This window comes from Salmo trutta, unplaced genomic scaffold (genome assembly GCF_901001165.1).
Source record: "Salmo trutta unplaced genomic scaffold, fSalTru1.1, whole genome shotgun sequence".
In the NCBI taxonomy this organism is placed as follows: domain Eukaryota; kingdom Metazoa; phylum Chordata; class Actinopteri; order Salmoniformes; family Salmonidae; genus Salmo; species Salmo trutta.
In genome coordinates this window covers 3,883,308-3,905,807 of record NW_021822941.1, presented here as the reverse complement: position 1 = coordinate 3,905,807, position 22,500 = coordinate 3,883,308, and the positions used below count along the sequence as shown (strand labels likewise).

At 45.6% G+C, this 22,500-nt stretch overlaps 1 protein-coding gene across 1 annotated transcript in view; it reads right to left on the bottom strand.

The window, feature by feature from the left end:
• The window catches only part of frmpd1a (FERM and PDZ domain containing 1a), a 65,957-nt gene that overhangs the window by 33,376 nt on the left and 10,081 nt on the right, over nt 1-22,500 (bottom strand). The window contains exons 2-4 of the mRNA XM_029746413.1: nt 17,117-17,233; nt 3,029-3,133; nt 2,169-2,344 (exon numbers count right to left, since the gene is read on the bottom strand). Of these exons, the coding sequence (XP_029602273.1) occupies nt 2,169-2,344; nt 3,029-3,129 (277 nt within the window). The 5' untranslated portion in view covers nt 3,130-3,133; nt 17,117-17,233. The remainder of the gene's footprint in view (nt 1-2,168; nt 2,345-3,028; nt 3,134-17,116; nt 17,234-22,500) is intronic.

The window sequence follows — 22,500 nt, the reverse complement described above, 5'->3', positions numbered from 1 at the left end:
AAGAAGGGATTTATAAATACATTTGATTTGAGGGAGTCTATATACAGTAGGTCTGTGAGGGTGGTCTATTTACAGTAGGTCTGTGAGGGTGGTCTACATACAGTAGGTCTGTGAGGGTAGTCTACATACAGTAGGTCTGTAAGGGTAATCTATTTACAGTAGATATCTGAGGGTAGTCTATATACAGTAGGTCTGTGAGAGTAGTCTATATACAGTAGGTCTGTGAGGGTAGTCTATATACAGTAGGTCTGTGAGGGTAGTCTATATACAGTAGGTCTGTGAGGGTAGTCTATATACATCCATACACACAGGGCCCTACTGTAGGTACTCTTTGCATATGATGATAAACCCTTTGTTGTCGTATTGATCTCCCATTAACCGTTCCTCTCATTACTGTAACCACCACCACACACACACCAGCGATACTTCCACTAGCTCAGCAACATTCCCCCTCCTCTCACTGCGTCCCAAATGGCACCCTATTCTCTATAGGGCACTACTAGGACTCTGGTCACAAGTAGTACACTTTATAGGGAATTGGGTGCCATTAGCGACCCACCCTCAGTCTCCACCTGGGCTTAACAACACAAACCCTAATGGAGCCTATGGAACAACACAAAACCCCTCAACCCTTTTCTGTACAGCCTGTCAATCAAAATCAATCTCAATGACATCACAATTGGATTTTACAATTTGATCATAGATGTGGTAAAGGAGTCAATGGAACGTTCCATTGACCAGAATGCAGACGTTCCATTGACCAGAATGCAGACATTCCATTGCCCAGAATTCAGATGTTCCATTGCCCAGAATGCAGACGTTCCATTGACCAGAATGCAGACGTTCTATTGACCAGAACGCAGACGTTCCATTGCCCAGAACGCAGACGTTCCATTGCCCAGAACGCAGACGTTCCATTGCCCAGAACGCAGACGTTCCATTGCCCAGAACGCAGACGTTCCATTGCCCAGAACGCAGACGTTCCATTGCCCAGAACGCAGACGTTCCATTGCCCAGAACGCAGACGTTCCATTGACAAGAACGCAGACGTTCCATTGACCAGAACGCAGACGTTCCATTGACCAGAACGCAGACGTTCCATTGACCAGAACGCAGACGTTCCATTGACCAGAATGCAGACGTTCCATTGACCAGAATGCAAACGTTCCATTGACCAGAGTGCAGATGTTCCTCCCTCTTCTCTTACCCACCATTCCTAGTTTCTCCTGGCATCTTTCACTGTCTTTCCCTCCCTCCATCAAATCCCTCCCTCGACACACTCATGCACACCAGCCACTCAAACACAGCCCCCAGTGAGAGATGGACAGGGGGGTGAGAGAAAGGAGAATGAGGAAGAGGAGGGTCCCAGGTTTCTGGAGAGGTACATGGGGTCTGAGATGATACATGTTCTCCTTAAGGCCAAATGGTCCACCTCCTCCTCCAGGGTAAAGAAGGGACACTCAGACTCCACCTTACCCAGGCTCGGGGGCACCACCCTAGGCCTTGATGCTGCCATCACCCCCCTGACCCTCCAGGCCCTCCAGAGCCAACTGTGCCTCTCCTGGAGGGGAGAGCTGGATGGAACCACCACCAAAGAGGCTGAGGGGACTCAGGATGGAGCAGAGTGTCTGAACAAGCCAGAGAGGCTGGACAAGCCCAAAACGGAGCATCGCAACTGGAGTTTAGATAATGATGGTGAGGGTGATGAGGACCCGGGTGAAATCCAGGGTGAGAACCAGGAGGGGGGTCTGGCTCTGAGGGTGATCCGAGCGTGAGTCAGGCTCTGGGGTGGATCAAGGAGGCGGAGGGGTACCTCATCCACCCAGACTATGATGCTCTGGAGGATGTAGTTGGATCCTGCGCCTAATAGAGTAATGACTAGCAAGACTGCCAGGATCGCAGTTTTGCAAAGGGCGATTGGTCAAAAGACTGCCACCTGAATTCAACAGCATAACTAATTGGTCTGATTTCTGCCACCCAACCAACCAAATTATTAAATCAAATCTTCAAGTGACTCTGAAACCATCTGTTGCTTTCTTTCCCTTGCTGTTTTTCTCACCAGATGTTGATTGTTAAGTTCATCTGTCCAGCGGTCCCAAACTCATGACAGCACAATGTAGTCCGATGTCAGGGTTATGATAGCTCTATGTCATGTTTATGTAGCCTACCTGGGGTGACGTCCTGCACCAGTATGGGTGTCTGAGGTGTCAGGGTGAGTCCATGAGTGTTGAGGAGGGGGTCTCGTAGGATCTGGACGGTCAGTCTAACCGGGTAGTTGTTCTTCTGGTCCTGACCGCTAGACTCTCCCCCCGCAGCTGCCTTCCCATCTACCAGGATACGCTCTCTGATTGGGGTAGAGACCAGGTATCAGCCAGAATCAGAGGACAAGGTAGCAGACAATCAGAATCACGGAACCATACAAATGGAGAAGATGTCATCCAATCAAAGGGGAGGACAACAGAAGGACAAGGTATCAGCCAATTAAAACAAACAAGGAAACACTTCATCATAATAGTCTCCAACAGATGATGTCGAATATTGCCTTAAATAACCAGGCCTAACCCAAACAAAACCATTTAGACAAACTCATTACTAGCCCCCAGGCTAACTTAGACAAAACCATTACTAGCCCCCAGGCTAACCCAAACAAAACCATTTAGACAAACCCATTACTAGCCCCCAGGCTAACCTAGACAAAACCATTACTAGCCCCCAGGCTAACCTAGACAAAACCATTACTAGCCCCCAGGCTAACCTAGACAAAACCATTACTAGCCCCCAGGCTAACCCAGACAAACCCATTACTAGCCCCCAGGCTAACCTAGACAAAACCATTAGTAGCCCCCAGGCTAACCTAGACAAAACCATTACTAGCCCCCAGGCTAACCCAGACAAAACCATTACTACCCCCCAGATCTAACCCAGACAAACCCATTACTAGCTCCCTGGCTAACCCAGTCAAACCCAAACTAGTCGGGCCTAATGCCAAAGCTAACCATGTTACGTGGCCGGCCTGGTTAGTACTAACCTGCTGCTGGAATCTCTGGAGCGTCGTAGCCATCGCCCCACCACCTGCTCCACCCGACTGGTCCTGCGGGACGGGGAGCGGCTTCTGTCCCGCTCCTCCATTTAACTACAGACAGGGGTTAAAGGTCAGAGGCCAAGGATGAGAGCAGGGGTTCAAATATAGATTAACATTGTGACTATTGTTCCATTGCCTGTATTAGAGGTATGCACGTAGACATGTCATAACTTTCAATGAGCAACATTTCCTATATGACCTAGGGATGTATGATTGGGAAGGTGTGTCCTCTATCTCTGATTCAGATCTTTAAATGTTTTACCTCTCAGTTTAACTCTGTTGCAGATCAGCATGCCCCATATAAAAAATCAAGGGTTAAAGACAGCTCTAATCCATGGTTCACGCATGAATTGTCTGAAAGATTTTATGAAAGAAACTTAGCTTGGGCTAAAGCTAAATTGACTGAATCTACCTCTTGACTGGCTTCTTCAGACATTTGAGAAAAGTTTGTCTTACTTTGGTTAACAAAGCAAAGTCAACATACTTTTTGAATTGTATATCAGAGAGTGGTGGAAATCCATCTCCATTGTGGAGTGATCAAATCAATAAAAACTCCACCCCCTCCTTGCCCCAGTAGGTTGTGACAGTGTCTTGTCCCATAACAGTCAAAAATGACATTTGTGGAGTTTTTAAAAATAATTTTGCCTAAACTGGCCATCTATTTGAACAAATGGTTTCTGGAAAGGAAAAGGTGCAATGCTTGCTCACCATTAAACATTCTTAATTGGTGAGCGAGTGGTTTTGCGTGTTTTTCTTTGCACATTTTTAGATTGCACCTGGGCTCATGTTAGTTGAGCACACTCTACTTCTTTCCAAAGAATGGTTTCTGAAAAGTTCTTAATTCCATTTATTCTAAACAGATATTAGAGAATGATGCACTTCCAGCCACTCACTCTTTGTTTAAAATTATATTAAGTGACTTGCAAAAAATAGATTAACGCTCCACATTTTTGGACTCACTTACACAATTCCTTACATTTGGATTCCCTGGTGCTACTAAAGCGGTTTAAACCCTGATGATAAATGAGTTCAACGAGGTGTGCAATTATTTTGATTGACTTTATATTTAGTTTATGATGTTCTAATGTACTGGTTATTCCATCTTGTTATTCCATCTGGTTATTCCATCTAGTTATTCGATTTGGTTATTCCATCTGGTTATTCCATCTTGTTATTCTATCTAGTTATTCCATCTAGTTATTCCATCTGGTTATTATATCTGGTTATTCTATCTAGATAGAATAACCAGATGTCCTATCTAGATAGAACAACCAGATAGAATAACCAGATAGAAGAACAAGATAGAAGAACAAGATAGAAGAACAAGATAGAAGAACAAGATAGAAGAACAAGATAGAAAAACCAGATAGAAAAACCAGATGGAATAACTAGATGGAATAACTAGATGGAATAACTAGATGGAATAACTAGATGGAATAACCAGATAGGACATCTGGTTATTCTATCTGGTTATTCTATCTAGATAGGACATCTGGTTATTCTATCTAGATAGGAAATCTGGTTATTCTATCTGGTTATTCTATCTGGCTGTTCTATCTGGCTGTTCTATCTGGCTGTTCTATCTGGCTGTTCTATCTGGCTGTTCTATCTGGCTGTTCTATCTGGCTGTTCTATCTGGCTGTTCTATCTTGTAGATTTCTATTTTATTGATTTGATGTATTTTCTATCCTCAGGGCACCATTGGAAATGAAACCCTGGTCTCAATTGGGCTCGCCTGAATAAATAAAAGTTCACAAACGCGCGCACACACACACACACACACAGACTTATATATTATTCAGTAGAGTGCTGTATGTGGTTTTGGGGGACCAGAGATGATGTCACTAGGGATTGTGATGCTCTAATTGGTCTGTAGACCAGACAGGCTGCGATTGGCTGATAATCTACATGTGGTGCGCATAATGTCAATTGATCTCAAATAATATGGCGCCTAATTGCCAATCTCAGCTGTGGTGTCTCTTTTAAATGGGTCTCCAATGGTTCAGTTGTGTGAGGAGGGGATCATCTCAAATGGATCCTGACAGACCATGTCGGACATGTGGTTGTAATCGATAGTGGTTCCGTCCCAAATGGCACCCTATCCCAATGGTTGGCCTGGCAACTCTTAAACATCCCCAGCCACAGAAAGAAAACATGGGTGGGTGAGTGGGTGAGTGAGTGAATCAAAAATAGATAGATGGATGGTTGGATGAATTATGAAGACAGTAGCATGTTTCTAAGGCCCTGGTGATAAATAGTGCACTATATATATGGTGCCATTTGGGACACAGACTAGGTCTGAGACTCCCAGCTGGTAGGAAACAACAGACATTACTGATGATGGAACACACATTACTGATGATAGGGCATTAACACCATCCATTAGACTAGAGAGAGAGGGAGGGTGTGGGTGAGAGGGGGTGAGAGAGAGAGAGAGAGAGAGAGAGGGAGAGGGAGAGGGAGAGAGAGAGAGAGATAGGGTTGATACTATAAGGTACTGTAGATCAGAAGAAGAGGAGTGAGAAAGAGGTTAAAAGAGAGAGAGAGATCAAAGCAGAGAGAAAAAGTGGTGGAGGAAGAGGACCGGCAGAGAGATATATGAAGAGAGATGTATGAAGAGTGATATATGAAGAGAGATATATGAAGAGAGATATATGAAGAGAGAGATATGAAGAGTGATATATGAAGAGAGATATATGAAGAGTGATATATGAAGAGAGATATATGAAGAGAGAGATATGAAGAGTGATATATGAAGAGTGATATATGAAGAGTGATATATGAAGAGAGAGATATGAAGAGTGATATATGAAGAGTGATATATGAAGAGTGATATATGAAGAGTGATATATGAAGAGACATATATGAAGAGTGATATATGAAGAGACATATATGAAGAGTGATATATGAAGAGTGATATATGAAGAGTGATATATGAAGAGAGAGATATGAAGAGAGAGATATGAAGAGTGATATATGAAGAGTGATATATGAAGAGTGATATATGAAGAGAGAGATATGAAGAGTGATATATGAAGAGAGAGATATGAAGAGAGAGATATGAAGAGACATATATGAAGAGAGAGATATGAAGAGTGATATATGAAGAGAGAGATATGAAGAGTGATATATGAAGAGAGATATATGAAGAGAGATATATGAAGAGAGAGATATGAAGAGAGAGATATGAAGAGTGATATATGAAGAGAGATATATGAAGAGTGATATATGAAGAGAGAGAGAGAGTGAATGACAGAGAGAGATATCGTCACACCCTGATCTGTTTCACTTGTCTTTGTGATTGTCTCCACCCCCTTCCAGGTGTCGTCCATCTCCCGATTGTCTCCTGTGTATTTATACCTGTTTTCTCTTTTTGTCTGTTGCCAGTTTATTTTGTTTCGACAAGCCTACCAGCATTTCTCCCTCTGTTCCTGTCTCGATTGTTCCTGTTTTCTAGTTTTCTCGGTATTGACCTTTTCTGCCTGCCCTGACCCTGAGCCTGCCTGCCGTCCTGTACCTTTGCCCCATCTATCTGGATTACTGACCCCTGCCTGCATTGACCGGTCTTTTGCCTGCCCCTGTTGGATTAATAAGCTGTTGTTATTTTGACGTTGTCTGCTTCTGGGTCTTACCTGAAATGTGATAGATATATGAAGAGAGATAGTGAATGATAAAGAGAGAGGTATGAAGAGATATAGTGAATGACAGAGAGAGATGTATGAAGAGAGATAGATAACGACAGAGAGATATATATGAAGAGAGATAGTGAATGACAGTGAAATATATATTAAGAGAGAGAGCGAGAGAGAGAGAGAGAGAGAGAGAGAGAGAGAGAGAGAGAGTTGGAGGGTGAGAGTGTAATGTTTATTGTTCATTTTTTATTGTTTATTTTACTTTTGTTTTTTATCTATTTCACTTGCTTTGGCAATGTTAACATATGTTTCCCATGCCATTAAAGCCCCTTGAATTGATTTGAAAGAGAGAGAGAAAGACAGAGAGAGTATCCTCCGTGTACAACGTAAAACACAAAATAATGCATGCAGAGCAGGGTTAGGCCGATACTGACTAATTATCAAAATCCAGAAAAGAGACGTTAAATTCTACAACCACCTAAAAGGAAGTGATTCCCAAACCATCCATAACAAAGCCATCACCTACAGAGAGATGAACCTGGAGAAGAGTGCCCTAAGAAACTGGTCCTGGGGCTCAGTTCACCAACACAAACAGACCCCACAGAGCCCCAGCACAGCAACACAATTAGACCCAACCAAAACATGACAAAACAAAAAGATAATTCCTTTACACATTGGAAAGAAATAACAAAACAACACAGCAAACTAGAATGCTATTTGGCCCTAAACAGAGAGTACACAGTGGCAGAATACCTGACCACTGTGACTGACCCAAACTTAAGGAAAGCTTTGACTATGTACAGACTCAGTGAGCATAGCCTTGCTATTGAGAAATGCAGCTGTAGGCAGACCTGGCTCTCAAGATAAGACAGGCTATGTGCACACTGCCCACAAAATGAGTTGGAAACTGAGCTACACTTCCTAACTTGTATGACCATATTAGAGATACATATTTCCCTCAGATTACACAATACACAAAGAATTTGAAAACAAATCAAATTTTGATAAACTCCCATATCTATTGGGTGAAATACCAGTGTGCCATCACAGCAGCAAGATGTGTGTCCTGTTGTCACAAGAAAAGGGCAACCAGTGAAGAACAAATGTAATTGTAAATAAAACACATATTTATTTATTTTCCCTTTTGTACTTGAACTATTTGCACATCATTACAACACTGTATATAGACATAATATGATATTTGAAATGGGTTTATTATTTTGGAACTTGTGTATTCGTAATATCTACTGTTCACTTTTTATTGTTTATTTCACTTTTGTTAATTATCTATTTCACTTGCTTTGGCAACGTAAACATATGTTTATCATGCCAATGAAGCCCTTTGAATTGAATTGAGAGAGACAGAGACAGAGACAGAGAGACATAGTAGGAGAGATATAGATAGATGGAGAGAGAAAGAGACAGAGAGAGAGAGACAGAGAGAGAGAGAGAGAGAGAGAATAACAGAGAGAGAGATGGAGAGTGGGAGAGCGAGAGAGAGATAGAAAGAGAGAGATGGAGAGAGGGAGAGAGATGGAGAGAGGGAGAGAGATAGAGAGAGAATGACAGAGAGAGAGAGAGAGAGAGAGAATAACAGAGAGAGAGAATAACAGAGAGAGAGAGATGGAGAGTGGGAGAGCGAGAGAGAGAGAGAGAGCGAGAGAGAGAGAGAGAGAGAGAGAGAGAGAATGACACAGACAGACAGAGAGAAAGCGGTGTCTCCAGAGACTGTGTTGTCTATCTATGAGTCATGGTCACATTAGCCCTCAATCTGTCCATCTGTCTGTTTTGTTTGTCCATCTCAAATTACACACATGCACACAAACACGCACAAACACACACACACAGGAAGGGGGGAAAGATCTCTACAGGTGCAGGAACCAATCCAGACCAGAGTAAACTTTACTGAATCACACCTGTCATCACAAAGCATTTCAGAGTAGGAGTGTTGACTTAGGATCAGGTCTCCCCTGTCCATGTTGTAATTTCATTCATTATGATCTAGGATCAGGTCTCCCCTGTCCATGTTGTAATCTCATTCATTATGATCTAGGATCAGGTCCCCCCCTGTCTATGTTGTAATCTCATTCAATATGATCTAGGATCAGGTCTCCCCTGTCCATGTTGTAATCTCATCCATTATGATCTAAAATCATGTCTCCCCTGTCCATGTTGTAATCTCATTCATTAAGATCTAGGATCAGGTCTCCCCTGTCCATGTTGTAATCTCATTCATTATGATCTAGGATCAGGTCTCCCCTGTCCATGTTGTAATCTCATTCATTATGATCTAGGATCAGGTCTCCCCTGTCCATGTTGTAATCTCATTCATTATGATCTAGGATCAGGTCTCCCCTGTCCATGTTGTAATCTCATTCATTATGATCTAGGATCAGGTCCCCCCCTGTCCATGTTGTAATCTCATTCAATATGGTCTAGGATCAGGTCTCCCCTGTCCATGTTGTAATCTCATTCATTATTATCTAGGATCAGGTCTCCCCTGTCCATGTTGTAATCTCATTCATTATGATCTAGGATCAGGTCTCCCCTGTCCATGTTGTAATCTCATTCATTATGATCTAGGATCAGGTCTCCCCTGTCCATGTTGTAATCTCATTCATTATGATCTAGGATCAGGTCTCCCCCGTCCATGTTGTAATCTCATTCATTATGATCTAGGATCAGGTCTCCCCCGTCCATGTTGTAATCTCATTCATTATGATCTAGGATCAGGTCTCCCCCGTCCATGTTGTAATCTCATTCACTATAATTAACAAGTCGAACTGATCCTAGATCAAAACTCCTACTCTGAGACTTTGTGATTACAGGCTCAGACCTAAACAGAACAATACTAGGTTAGACCAGACTAACAGAACAAGACCAGGCCCAGACCTAACAGAACCTTACCAGATTAGACCAGACTAGCAGAACCAGACCAGGCTAGACCAGGATAAACCTGATACATGTACACTTTCGCACCCTGATCTGTTTCACCTGTCTTTGTGTTTGTTTCCACCCCCACCAGGTGTCTCCCATCTCCCCTCATTATCTCCAGTGTATTTATGCCTGTGTTTTCTGTTTGTCTGTTGTCAGTTTGTCTTGTGATGTCAGGTCTTACCAGTGTGCATTCCCATTTTCCTTTTTCTCAAGTGTTTGTTTCCTAGTTTTCCCGGTTCTGACCATTCTGCCTTCCCTGACGAACTGGGCTACTGGTTTTATCATGGGTTGGAGCCCATTCTGCCATGGTCATTGTCTTAAGTCGGCCCAGCCTGGCCTGGGACATCTTCTTGCAGGCTTGAGAGAAGCTCTCGGATCTCTCCGCCATTCCCGCGAAGTACCTGGACCTCCTGGAAGTCTTTAACAAGGCCTGCGCTACGGCTCTCCCTCCGCATCGACCCTATGACTGCGCCATTGACCTTCTCCTGGGCGCTACACCCCCTCGGGCGGGCTTTACTCCTAGAGACCAAGGCTATAGAGGAGTACATTCAGAACTCTCTCACTGCAGGGAGTATTTGTCCATCGGCCTCTCCCGCCGGCGCAGGGTTGTTCTTTGTGGAGAAGGACAAAACTCTGTATCGACTACAGGGACCTGAATGACATCACAGTTAAAAAACGTCACCCTCTACCACTCATCTCCTCGGCTTTCAAACCTCTTCATGAAGCGACCATCTTCTCTAAGTTGGACCTTCGGAACGGCCTGCCATCTTGTTTAGGTACGGGAGGGAGATTAGTGTAAAACAGCCTTTAACACAGCTAGCGGGCACTATGAGTATTTAGTTATGCCAATTGGATAAAAACGGTTAAAAACCGTCACCCTGACTGACCAGCGCTCCTGGGGTGTTCTAGATCCTGGTCAACGATGTGCTCCGGGACATGCTGAACCGGTTCGTGTTTGTCTACCTCCACGACATCCTTGTCTTTTAATGTTAAGCTCAAGACCACGTCCTCCACGTCTGACAAGTCATTCAGCTGACCAAGAGTTCTCGGACCGTCCCGTCAGTTTGTGGTGGAGGTTGACGCCTCGGATGTCGGAGTGGGGGCCGTTTTGCCACGGACCAAAAGCTGCACCCCTGCGCATTCCTCTCCCATCGTCTTACCCCTGCAGAGAGGAACTATGATGTGGGAAATCGAGAACTTGTTGCTGTCAAGATGGCGTTGGACGAGTGGAGGCACTGGTTGGAGGAGGCGGAACACCCATTCTTAGTGTGGCCTGACCATAATAATCTGGAATATCTCCGCACCGCCAAGCGCCTCAACTCTAGGCAGGCTTGATGGGCCCTGTTATTCACCCGTTTCAATTTCACTCTCTCCTACTGCCCGGGGGTCCAAGAACGTGAAGCCTGATGAACTCTCACGGTTCTATTGCTACTCTGTCTGACCCCGAGACCATCCTCCCTACCTCCTGTCTAGCGGCTACAGTCATCTGGGGTATAGAGAGCCTGGTCTGTAAAGCGCAGCGTTCCCCGGTCCTGGAATGGGCACATTCCTCAAGACTGACCTGCCATCCAGGCTCCCGTTGGATGACGCTTCTGGTGGCCTTCCAACCGCCCATTTTATTCCCCTCCCAAGTTACCCTCAGCCAAGGAGACGGCCCAGCTCATGGTGCAGCACGTCATCCGGATCCATGGACTTCCGGTTGACATGATCTCTGATCGTGGTCCCCACTTCTGGTTCTGGAAGGCATTTTGCACCCTCATTGGGCTGTCAGCCAGTCTGTCTTCTGGTTTCCACCCCAATCTAATGGCCAGTCGGAGCGAGCCAATCAGAACCTAGCGATAGCCCTTCATTGCCTGGTCTCCGCCAACCCCACCACATGGAGCCAGCAACTTGAACTTGAACTGCACTGTTGGTTAAGGGCTTGTAAAGTAAGCATTTCACGGTAAGGTCTACACTTGTTGTATTCGGTGCATGTGACAAATAAAGTTTGATTGGTTTGGGTGGAATACGCCCACCACAGCCTTCTCTGCTCGGCCACTGGCCTCTCACCCTTCGAGTGTCCCTTGGGATATCAACCCCCGCTCTTCCCTGAGCAAGAGGAGGAAGTCAGCCGTCCCCCTGCCCAGATGTTCATCCGCTGCTGTCTCCGTACCTGGAAGAGAGCCGAGCTGTTGAAGACCACTTCCAGGTATCGGCGACAAGCGGATCGCCACCGGACCCCCTGCTCCCTGCTACCGGCTCAGTCAGAGGGACCTGCCCCTCCGGGTGGAGTACGGTAAACTTTCCCCCCGTTTCATCGGCCCTTCTCCATCTCTAAAGTACTTAGCCCCTCTGCTGTTCGTCTTCTGTTGCACCGCACCCTCAGTATATATCCCACTTTTCATGTGTCTAGGATTAAACCTCTGTCTCACAGCCCTTTGTCTCCTGTTTCTGTTTGTCTGTTGCCAGTTTGTCTTGTCAGTTTTTACCAGCGTGCTTTCCCGTTTTCTTGTTTCTGAAGTGTTTTTTCCCAAGTTTTCTAGGTTCTGACTATTCTGCATGCCTTGAGCTTTCTGCCGTCCTGTACCTGCCTGACTCTGACCTGACTACGAACCTCTGCTAGTCCTCGACCTGCCCTTTGTGTTATAATAAATTATAGAGAACTGTACTATCTGGGTCATATCCTGAGTTGTGATAGACACCAGGCAAATGTGATGCTAACTATCCACCATATGATTAATGGATATTTACATGGCATTTGTCTTCTTCAAAAGTAGATTATGAAAAACACTGAGTGAGGTTTCAGCTCATGCCAAACACTAAAACCACTCAACAACATATTTATTCCAATACATTCAAGTCCCTTCTCATTAATAACATATTTCTAATGAACGCTTTTGTCGTTTGGACTTCCAAAGTGAATCCATTGTAGTCTATTTATCAGAATGTATGACAGAACACTGGTTTCTAATCTCATTGCTGTCTATTTATCAGAATGTATAACAGAACACTGGTATCTAATCTCATTGTTTTCTATTTATCAGAATGTATTTATTTTTTTATTTTATTTCACCTTTATGTAACCAGGTAGGCTAGTTGAGAAGAAGTTCACATTAACAATTGCGACCTGGCCAAGATAAAGCAAAGCAGTTTGACACATACAACAACACCGAGTTACACATGGAGTAAAACAAACATACAAACAATAATATAGTAGAAAAATAAGTCTATATACAAAGTGAGCAAATGAGGTGAGATAAGGAAGGTAAAGGCAAAAAAGGCTATGGTGGCAAAGTAAATACAATATAGCAAGTAAAACACTGGAATGGTAGATTTGCAGTGGAAGAAAGTGCAAAGTAGAAATATAAATAATGGGGTGCAAAAGAGCAAAATAAATAAATAAATACAGTAGGGGAAGAGGTAGTTGTTTGGGCTAAATTATAGATGGGCTATGTACAGATGCAGTAATCTGTGAGCTGCTCTGACAGCTGGTGCTTAAAGCTAGTGAGGGAGATAAGTGTTTCCAGTTTTAGAGATTTTTGTTGCAGTCATTGGCAGCAGAGAACTGGAAGGAGAGGCGGCCGAAGGAGGAATTGGCTTTGGGGGTGACCAGAGAGATATACCTGCTGGAGCGCGTGCTACAGGTGGGTGCTGCTATGGTGACCAGCGAGCTGAGATAAGGGGGAACTTTACCTAGCAGGGTCTTGTAGATGACCTGGAGCCAGTGGGTTTAGCGACGAGTATGAAGCGAGGGCCAGCCAACGAGCGCATACAGGTTGCAGCGGTGGGTAGTATATGGGGCTTTGGTGACATTACCGATGGCACTGTGATAGACTGCATCCAATTTATTGAGTAGGGTATTGGAGGCTATTTTGTAAATGACATCGCCAAAGTCGAGGATCAGTAGGATGGCCAGTTTTGCGAGGGTATGTTTGGCAGCATGAGTGAAGGATGCTTTGTTGCAAAATAGGAAGCCAATTCTAGATATAACTTTGGATTGGAGATGTTTGATGTGAGTCTGGAAGGAGAGTTTACAGTCTAACTAGACACCTAGGTATTTGTAGTTGTCCACATATTCTAAGTCAGAACTGTCCAGAGTAGTGATGCTTGACGGGCGGGCAGGTGCAGGCAGCGATCGGTTGAAGAGCATGCATTTAGTTTTACTTGTATTTAAGAGCAGTTGGAGGCCACGGAGGGGGAGTTGTATGGCATTGAAGCTTGTCTGGAGGTTTGTTAACACAGTGTTAACAAAGAAGGGCCAGAAGTATACAGAATGGTGTCGTCTGCTTAGAGGTGGATCAGAGACTCACCAGCAGCAAGAGCGACATCATTGATGTATACAGAGAAGAGAGTCGGCCCGAGAATTGAACCCTGTGGCACCCCCATAGAGACTACCAGAGACCCGGACAACAGGCCCTCCGATTTGACACACTGAACTTTATCAGAGAAGTAGTTGGTGAACCAGGCGAGGCAATCATTTGAGAAACCAAGGCTATTGAGTCTGCCGATGAGGATGTGGTGATTGACCGAGTCGAAATCCTTGGCCAGGTCAATGAATACGGCTGCACAGTATTGTTTCTTATCGATGGTGGTTACGATATCATTTAGGACCTTGAGTGTGGCTGAGGTACACCCATGACCAGCTCTGAAAACAGATTGTATAGCGGAGAAGGTGCGGTGGGATTCGAAGAGGGGGATGACCGCAGCTGCTTTCCAATGTATGACAGAACACTGGTATCTAATCTCTATTGTTGTCTATTTATCAGAATGTATAACAGAACACTGCTATTTAATCTCTATTGTTGTCTATTTATCAGAATGTATAACAGAACACTGCTATCTAATCTCATTGTTGTCTATTTATCAGAATGTATGACAGAACACTGCTATCTAATCTCATTGTTGTCTATTTATCAGAATGTATAACAGAACACTGCAATCTAATCTCTATTGTTGTCATTTTATCATTTACATTTTTAGTCATTTAGCAGACGCTCTTATCCAGAGCGACTTACAGTAGTGAATGCATACATTTCATACAATTTCATACATTCCATACATTTTTTTTTCTGTGCTGGCCCCCCGTGGGAATTGAACCCACAACCCTGGCATTGCAAACACCATGCTCTACCAACTGAGCTACAGGGAAGGCTTACCAGAATGTATAACAGAACACTGGTATCTAATCTCATTGTTGTCTATTTATCAGAATGTATAACAGAACACTGCTATCTAATCTCTATTGTTGTCTATTTATCAGAATGTATAACAGAACACTGCTATCTAATCTCATTGTCTACTACAGTGTTGTGAGCGAGGAGCCATTAGAACAATAGACACAGAGTAGCAAAGCATTTCACTGTCAAGAAACAAGGGGGTGGAGTCGTGAACACTTTTATTGCAGAGTACTGTCTCACTGTCTCTCCCTGCCTTCATGTCTGTCAGTCTCATCCACCTAGCTCTTATTTCCCCAGTCTTTTCTTGATCAATCGTTCAACCAACCATCACTCACACTCTTTCTATTTATATTCCTCTCTCTCTCTCTCTCTCTCTCTCTCTCTCTCTCTCTCTCTCTCTCTCTCTCTCTCTCTCTCTCTCTCTCTCTCTCTCTCTCGCTCTCTCGCTCTCTCTCTCGTTCTCTCTCTCGGTTTATTAGATAAGTAGAAACAATGGGAGGAGTCAGATTTCCTTTGACAGGGTAATACTGACACACACACACACACACACACACACACACACACACACACACACACACACACACACACACACACACACACACACACACACACACACACACACACACACACACACACACACACACACACACTAGAGGCTAATGGGGCTACAGCAGCACATGTGCCCTACTCAACCATTCACTTTCTCCCTGCCTCCCTCTTCCCATCTTCTCCTCCTCTACCTCTCTCTTTTACTCTTTCATTTCACCTCGTTCAACTTCTTCTTCATAGTTCTTTCACTTACAGCACGTTTATACATTCAAACTAAAATAAAACACACATCGGACAAATGGCATGTGCTTACACAAACACACACACAGATAATGAGATTACTGTGAGTGTGTGTGTGTGTGTGTGTTACTGCGTCACCCCACTGAGCCAGATTAGAGACAATCACCTCAGACCAACATACAGCCATATACACTAAGACAGAGACCCCTCCACTCTGTCTATCTCTCTCTGTCTGTCTCTGTCTGTTCCTCCCTTGCTCTCTCTCCTTCATTATTTCTCTCTCTCTCTCTCTCTCTCTCTCTCTCTCTCTCTCTCTCTCTCTCTCTCTCACACACAAACACAAAACACACATACACACATACACACCCAGTTACCCTCCTCCCCTCCACAAACACAGTTACCCTCCTCCCTCTCCACAAACACAGTTACCCTCCTCCCTCTCCACAAACACAGTTACCCTCCTCCCCCTCCACAAACACAGTTACCCTCCTCCCCCTCCACAAAGACAGTTACCCTCCTCCCCCTGCACAAACACAGTTACCCTCCTCCCCTGCACAAACACAGTTCCCCTCCTCCCCTCCACAAACACAGTTCCCCTCCTCCCCCTCCACAAACACAGTTACCCTCCTCCCCTTCCAAACACAGTTACCCTCATCCCTCTCCACAAACACAGTTACCCTCCTCCCCCTCCACAAAGACAGTTACCCTCCTCCCCCTCCACAGACAGTTACCCTCCTCCCCTCCACAAAGACAGTTACCCTCCTCCCCTCCACAAACACAGTTACCCTCCTCCCCTCCACAAACACAGTTACCCTCCTCCCCCTCCACAAAGACAGTTACCCTCCTCCCCCTTCCAAACACAGTTACCCTCCTCCCTCTCCACAAACACAGTTACCCTCCTCCCCCTGCACAAAGACAGTTACCCTCCTCCCCCTGCACAAAGACAGTTACCCTCCTCCCCTCCACAAAGACAGTTACCCTCCTCCCCTCCACAAACACATTTACCCTCCTCCCCCTCCACAAAGACAGTTACCCTCCTCCCCCTGCACAAACACAGTTACCCTCCTCCCTCTCCACAAACACGGTTACCCTCCTCCCCTCCACAAACACAGTTACCCTCCTCCCTCTCCACAAACACAGTTACCCGCCTCCCCCTGCACAAACACAGTTACCCTCCTCCCTCTCCACAAACACGGTTACCCTCCTCCCCTCCACAAACACAGTTACCCTCCTCCCTCTCCACAAACACAGTTACCCTCCTCCTTCTGCACAAACACAGTTACCCTCCTCCCCTCCACAAACACAGTTACCCTCCTCCCCTCCACAAACACAGTTACCCTCCTCCCCTCCACAAACACAGTTACCCTCCTCCCCCTGCACAAACACAGTTACCCTCCTCCCCCTGCACAAACACAGTTACCCTCCTCCCCTCCACAAACACAGTTACCCTCCTCCCCTCCACAAACACAGTTTACCCTCCACCCTCTCCACAAACACTGTTCCCCTCCTCCCCCTCTCACCTGTGCTTTGTCCTCTGTATCAGGGCTCCATCATAGTGTAATCCCCAGTTACTCCCCCTCTCTGATCTCTCTCTGGACATCCTGGTGAGGAAGAGGAAGGTGCTGCTTCTTCATCTCCTGCTGACACAACACAACATGAATGATCGCCAGATAAATATTGAACAAACTATCAACTACAAATGTGTTGATATGTAACCTGTTGCTAGGGTTACAGTAAGGTTTAGGGTCAGAGTAAATATGTTGATATGAAACCTGTTGCTAGGGTTACAGTAAGGTTTAGAGTCAGAGTAAATGTGTTGATATGTAACCTGTTGCTAGGGTTACGGTAAGGTTTAGAGTCAGAGTAAATGTGTTGATATGTAACCTGTTGCTAGGGTTACGGTAAGGTTTAGAGTCAGAGTAAATGTGTTGATATGTAACCTGTTGCTAGGCTTACGGTAAGGTTTAGAGTCAGAGTAAATGTGTTGATATGTAACCTGTTGCTAGGGTTACAGTAAGGTTTAGAGTCAGAGTAAATGTGTTGATATGTAACCTGTTGCTAGGGTTACGGTAAGGTTTAGAGTCAGAGTAAATGTGTTGATAGGGTTACACCTGATATGAAACCTGTTGCTAGGGTTACAGTAAGGTTTAGAGTCAGGGTAAAGGTTAGGGTAAAGGTTAAGGTTAGGGTTAATATAGTATTCTTATTATATTATAGCTAGTATAAAAGTCAGCTCTGGATAAATACTGTATAATCAGACAGAAGAAACTCTAAATTTTCTTTAAATGTGCTTTCCTCACCATCGTAAATAATCATGCCCCTTTCCATTTTTTTTAAATAAGAACAGACATAGCCCTTGGTTCACTCCAGACTTGACTGCCCTTGCACAAAATCACCCTGTGGCGTACTGCATTAGCTTTGAATAGTCCCTGTGATATGCAACTTTTCAGAGAAGCCAGGAACCAATACACACAGTCAGTTAGGAAGGCAAAGGCTAGCTTTTTCAAACAGAAATTTGCATCCTGCAGCTCTAATTCCAAAAGTTTTGGGACACTGTAAAGTCCATGGATAATAACAGAACCTCCTCCCAGCTGCCCACTGCACTGAGGCTAGGAAACACTGTCACCACTGATAAATCCACGATAATCGAGAATTTCAATAAGCATTTCTCTACGGCTGGCCATGCTTTCCACCTGGCTACCCCAACCCCGGCCAACAGCTCTGCACAACCTGCAGCAACTTACCCAAGCCTCCCTAGCTTCTCCTTCACCCAAATCCAGACAGCTGATGTTCTGAAAGAGCTGCAAAATCTGGATCCCTACAAATCAGCTGGGCTAGACAATCTGGACCCTCTCTTTCTCAAATTATCCGCCGCCATTGTTGCAACCACTATTACTAGTCTGTTCAACCTCTCCTTCATATCTTATGAGATCCCCAAAGATTGGAAAGCTGCCGCGGTCATCCCCCTCTTCAAAGAGGGTGACACTCTTAGACCCAAACTGTTATAGACCTATATCCATCCTGCCCTGCCTTTCTAAAGTCTTTGAAAGCCAAGTGAACAAACAGATCACCGACCATTTTGAATCTTACCGTACCTTCTCCACTATGCAGTCTGGTTTCCGAGCAGGTCACGGGTGCACCTCAGCCACGCTCATGGTCCTAAACGATATCATAACTGCCATCGATTAAAGACAGTACTGTGCAGCCGTCTTCATCGACCTGGCCAAGGATTTCGACTCTGTCAATCACCGTATTCTAATCGGCCGACTCAACAGCCTTGGTTTCTCCCTCGCCTGGTTCACTAACTACTTCTCAGATAGAGTTCAGTGTGTCAAATCAGAGGGCCTGTCAGAGGGCCTGTTGTTGTTGCCTCTTGCTGCTGGTGATTCACTGATCCACCTCTACGCAGACGACACCATTCTGTATACATCTGGCCTTTCTTTGGACACTGTGTTAACTAACCTCCAGACGAGCTTCAATGCCATACCGCTCTCCTTCCGTGGCCTCCAACTGCTATTAACTGCAAGTAAAACTAAATGCATGTTCAATGCTTCAACCGATCGCTGACCACACCTGCCCGCCCGTCCAGCATCACTACTCTGGACGGTTCTGACTTAGAATATGTGGACAACTACAAATACCTAGGTGTCTGGCTAGACTGTAAACTCTCCTTCCAGACTCACATTAAGCATCTCCAATCCAAAGTTAAATCTAGAATCAGCTTCCTATTTCACAACAAAGCCTCCTACACTCATGCTGCCAAACTTACCCTCGTAAAACTGACCATCCTACCGATCCTTGTCTTTGGCGATGTCATTTATAAAATAGCCTCCAACACTCTACTCAGCAAATTGGATGCAGTCTATCACAGTGTCATCCGTTTTGTCACCATTGCTCCATATACTACCCACCACTGCGACCTGTATGCTCTCGTTGGCTGGTCCTCGCTTCATATTTGTCGCCAAACCCACTGGCTCCGCCTTATCGCAGCTCACTGGTCACCATAGCTACACCCACCCGTAGCACGTGGTCCAGCATGTATATTTCACTGGTCATCCCCAAAGTCAACACCTACTTTGGCAGCCTTTCCTTCCGGTTCTCTGCTGCCAATGACTGGAACGATTTGCAAAAATCACTGAAGTTGGAGACTTATATCTCCCTCACTAACTTTAAGCGTCAGCTGTCAGAGCAGCTTACCGATTGCTGCAGCTGTACACAGCCCATCTGTAAATAGCCCATCCAACCAAATACCTACCTCATCCCCATATTTGTTTTTGTTTTTCTGCTCTTGTCACATCCTGACCAGTAGAGGGGTCTTTTGTCATTTGTAGTTGGTCAGGGCGTGGCAGGGGGTGATTGTTTTGTGTGTTTTGGGTTTTTTGTTCTAGGGGATTTTGGTTCTAGTTTTCATTTTCTATGTTTCGTTTTCCAGGTTTGGCCGAGTGTGGTTTCCAATCAGAGGCAGGTGTCTTTCGTTGTCTCTGATTGGCAGCCATACTTAGGCAGCCTGTTTTCCTTTGGGTTTTGTGGGTGGTTGTTTTCGGTATAGCCTATGTGCCTTACGGAACTGTTGATTGTCAGTTTGATATTTTTTAAGTGTTCACTTTATTAAATAATAAAAGAAGATGAGCACTTTACCCGCTGCGCTTTGGTCCCCTTTCATCGACGCTTGTGACAGAACCACCCACCAAAGAAGGACCAAGCAACGGAAGAAGAAGCAGGAGAGGAGGTATCTCGAGTCATGGACGTGGGAGGAGATCCTCGATGGAAAGGGTCCATCGAGCCAGGCTGGGGAGTACCAGCGCCTGAAGGAGGAGCTGGAGGAAGGAAAGAGGGAACTACGGAGGTACGATGCGTTGTATCCTCCTATTTAGGAGGTGAAGAGGCAGCCCCCCCAAAAAATTGTGGGTGGGGGGGCATAAGGGGAGTTTTGCTAGGTCAGGGGGGAACCCTGACCTAACTTCTCGGGCATTTCTGAGGGAGCCATGGAGGAGACCAGAGCCGGTCGAGGAGTCAAGAGCGGATGACGACGCTAGATTCCGGAGAAAGGGACTGGTGGAAAGCGCATGACAGAGCAGACGCACAGAGGGAGGAGCTAGGCAGTATGGAGGAAAGCGCACTATGTCGCCCATACGCACTCAGAGCCCGGTGCGGTTGATACAGGCTCCTCAAGGTTGTCGTGCGACAGCTAGCCGGCAGCCAGGGAAAAGTGCACTGGCTCAGCGTATCTGGCCTCCAGTGCGGCTCCTCGGCCAAGGATATCCTTCGCCTGCTCCACGCACGATACCCTGCATTCCCCAGCACAGCCCAGTTCATCCTGTGCCAGCGCTTCGCCCTTGCCGGGCTAGAGTGAGCATTGAGCCAGGACGGGTTATGCTAGCTGTAGGTGTCAGACCTCCAGTGAGAATCCTGGGCCCAGGATATCCTACGCCTGCTCCATGTACAGTGCCCCGCATTCCCCAGCACAGCCCAGTTCGTCCTGTGCCAGCGCTCCGCCCTTGCCGGGCTATAGTCAGCATCGGGCAAGGACGGGTTGTGCCAGCCCTGAGCGCCAGACCTCCAGTGCACCTCCAAGGACCAGTATGTCCTGTGCCTGCTCCGTGCACTCTCCTTCCAGCGACGCTCCCCAGTCAGGAGCCTCCAGCGACGCTCCCCAGCCCGGAGCCTCCAGCGACGCTCCCCAGTCAGGAGCCTCCAGCAACATTCCCCAGACAGGAGCCTCCAGCGACGCTCCTCAGCCCGGAGCCTCCAGCAACGCTCCCCAGACAGGAGCCTCCAGCGACGCTCCTCAGCCTGGAGCCTCCAGCGACGCTCCTCAGCCTGGAGCCTCCAGCGATGCTCCCCAGTCAGGAGCCTCCAGCGACGCTCCCCAGTCATGTCCTGACCAGTAGAGGGGTCTTTTGTCATTTGTTATTTGTAGTTGGTCAGGGCGTGGCAAGGGGTGATGGTTTTGTGTGTTTTGTTTTTTTTGTTCTAGGGGATTTTGGTTCTAGTTTTCATTTTCTATGTTTCGTTTTCAAGCTTTGGCCGAGTGTGGTTTTTAATCAGAGGCAGGTGTCTTTCGTTGTCTCTGATTGGCAGCCATACTTAGGCAGCCTGTTTTCCTTTGGGTTTTGTGGGTGGTTGTTTTCGGTATAGCCTATGTGCCTTACGGAACTGTTGATTGACGGTTTGTTATTGTTTAAGTGTTCACTTTATTAAATAATAAAAGAAGATGAGCACTTTACCCGCTGCACTTTGGTCCCCTTTCATCGACACCTGTGACAGCTCTTTTGCACACCAGTATTTCTACTTGCACATCCTCATCTGCACATATATCACTCCAGTGTAAATTGCTAAATTGTAATTACTTCGCCACTATTGGCCTATTTATTGCCTTACCTCCTTACTTCATTTGCACACACTGTACACAGATTTTTCTATTGCGTTATTGACTGTATGTTTGTTTATCCCATGTGTAACTTTGTATGGTTGTTTTTGTCACACTGCTTTGCTTTACCTTGGCCAGGTCACAGTAGTTAATGAAAACGTGTTCTCAACTGGCCTACCTGGTTAAATAAATAAATGTGAAATAAAAAGAATTTCAAAAACAAAAATATTCCACAGACAGACAAACATACTTCACTAATCGACAATGCAAGCTGCAGCTTCGTAAACATTTTGTGAACGTATTCAGACAAATAGGTTTCCTAAGGAACTCTAAATGCTGAATAATACGGTAGAAACAGACAGAGACAGATAAGAGACAGATAAGAGAGATAAAAGAAAGCTAGAGACAGAGAGAGAGACAGAGAGAGAGAAAGAGAGAGAGAGATGGAGAGAGAGAAAGAGAGACGGAGAGAGACAGAGAGATAGAGAGAGACAGAGAGTGTTTAGTGGGCGGTGTTGAAATCCCAGGTGTCCA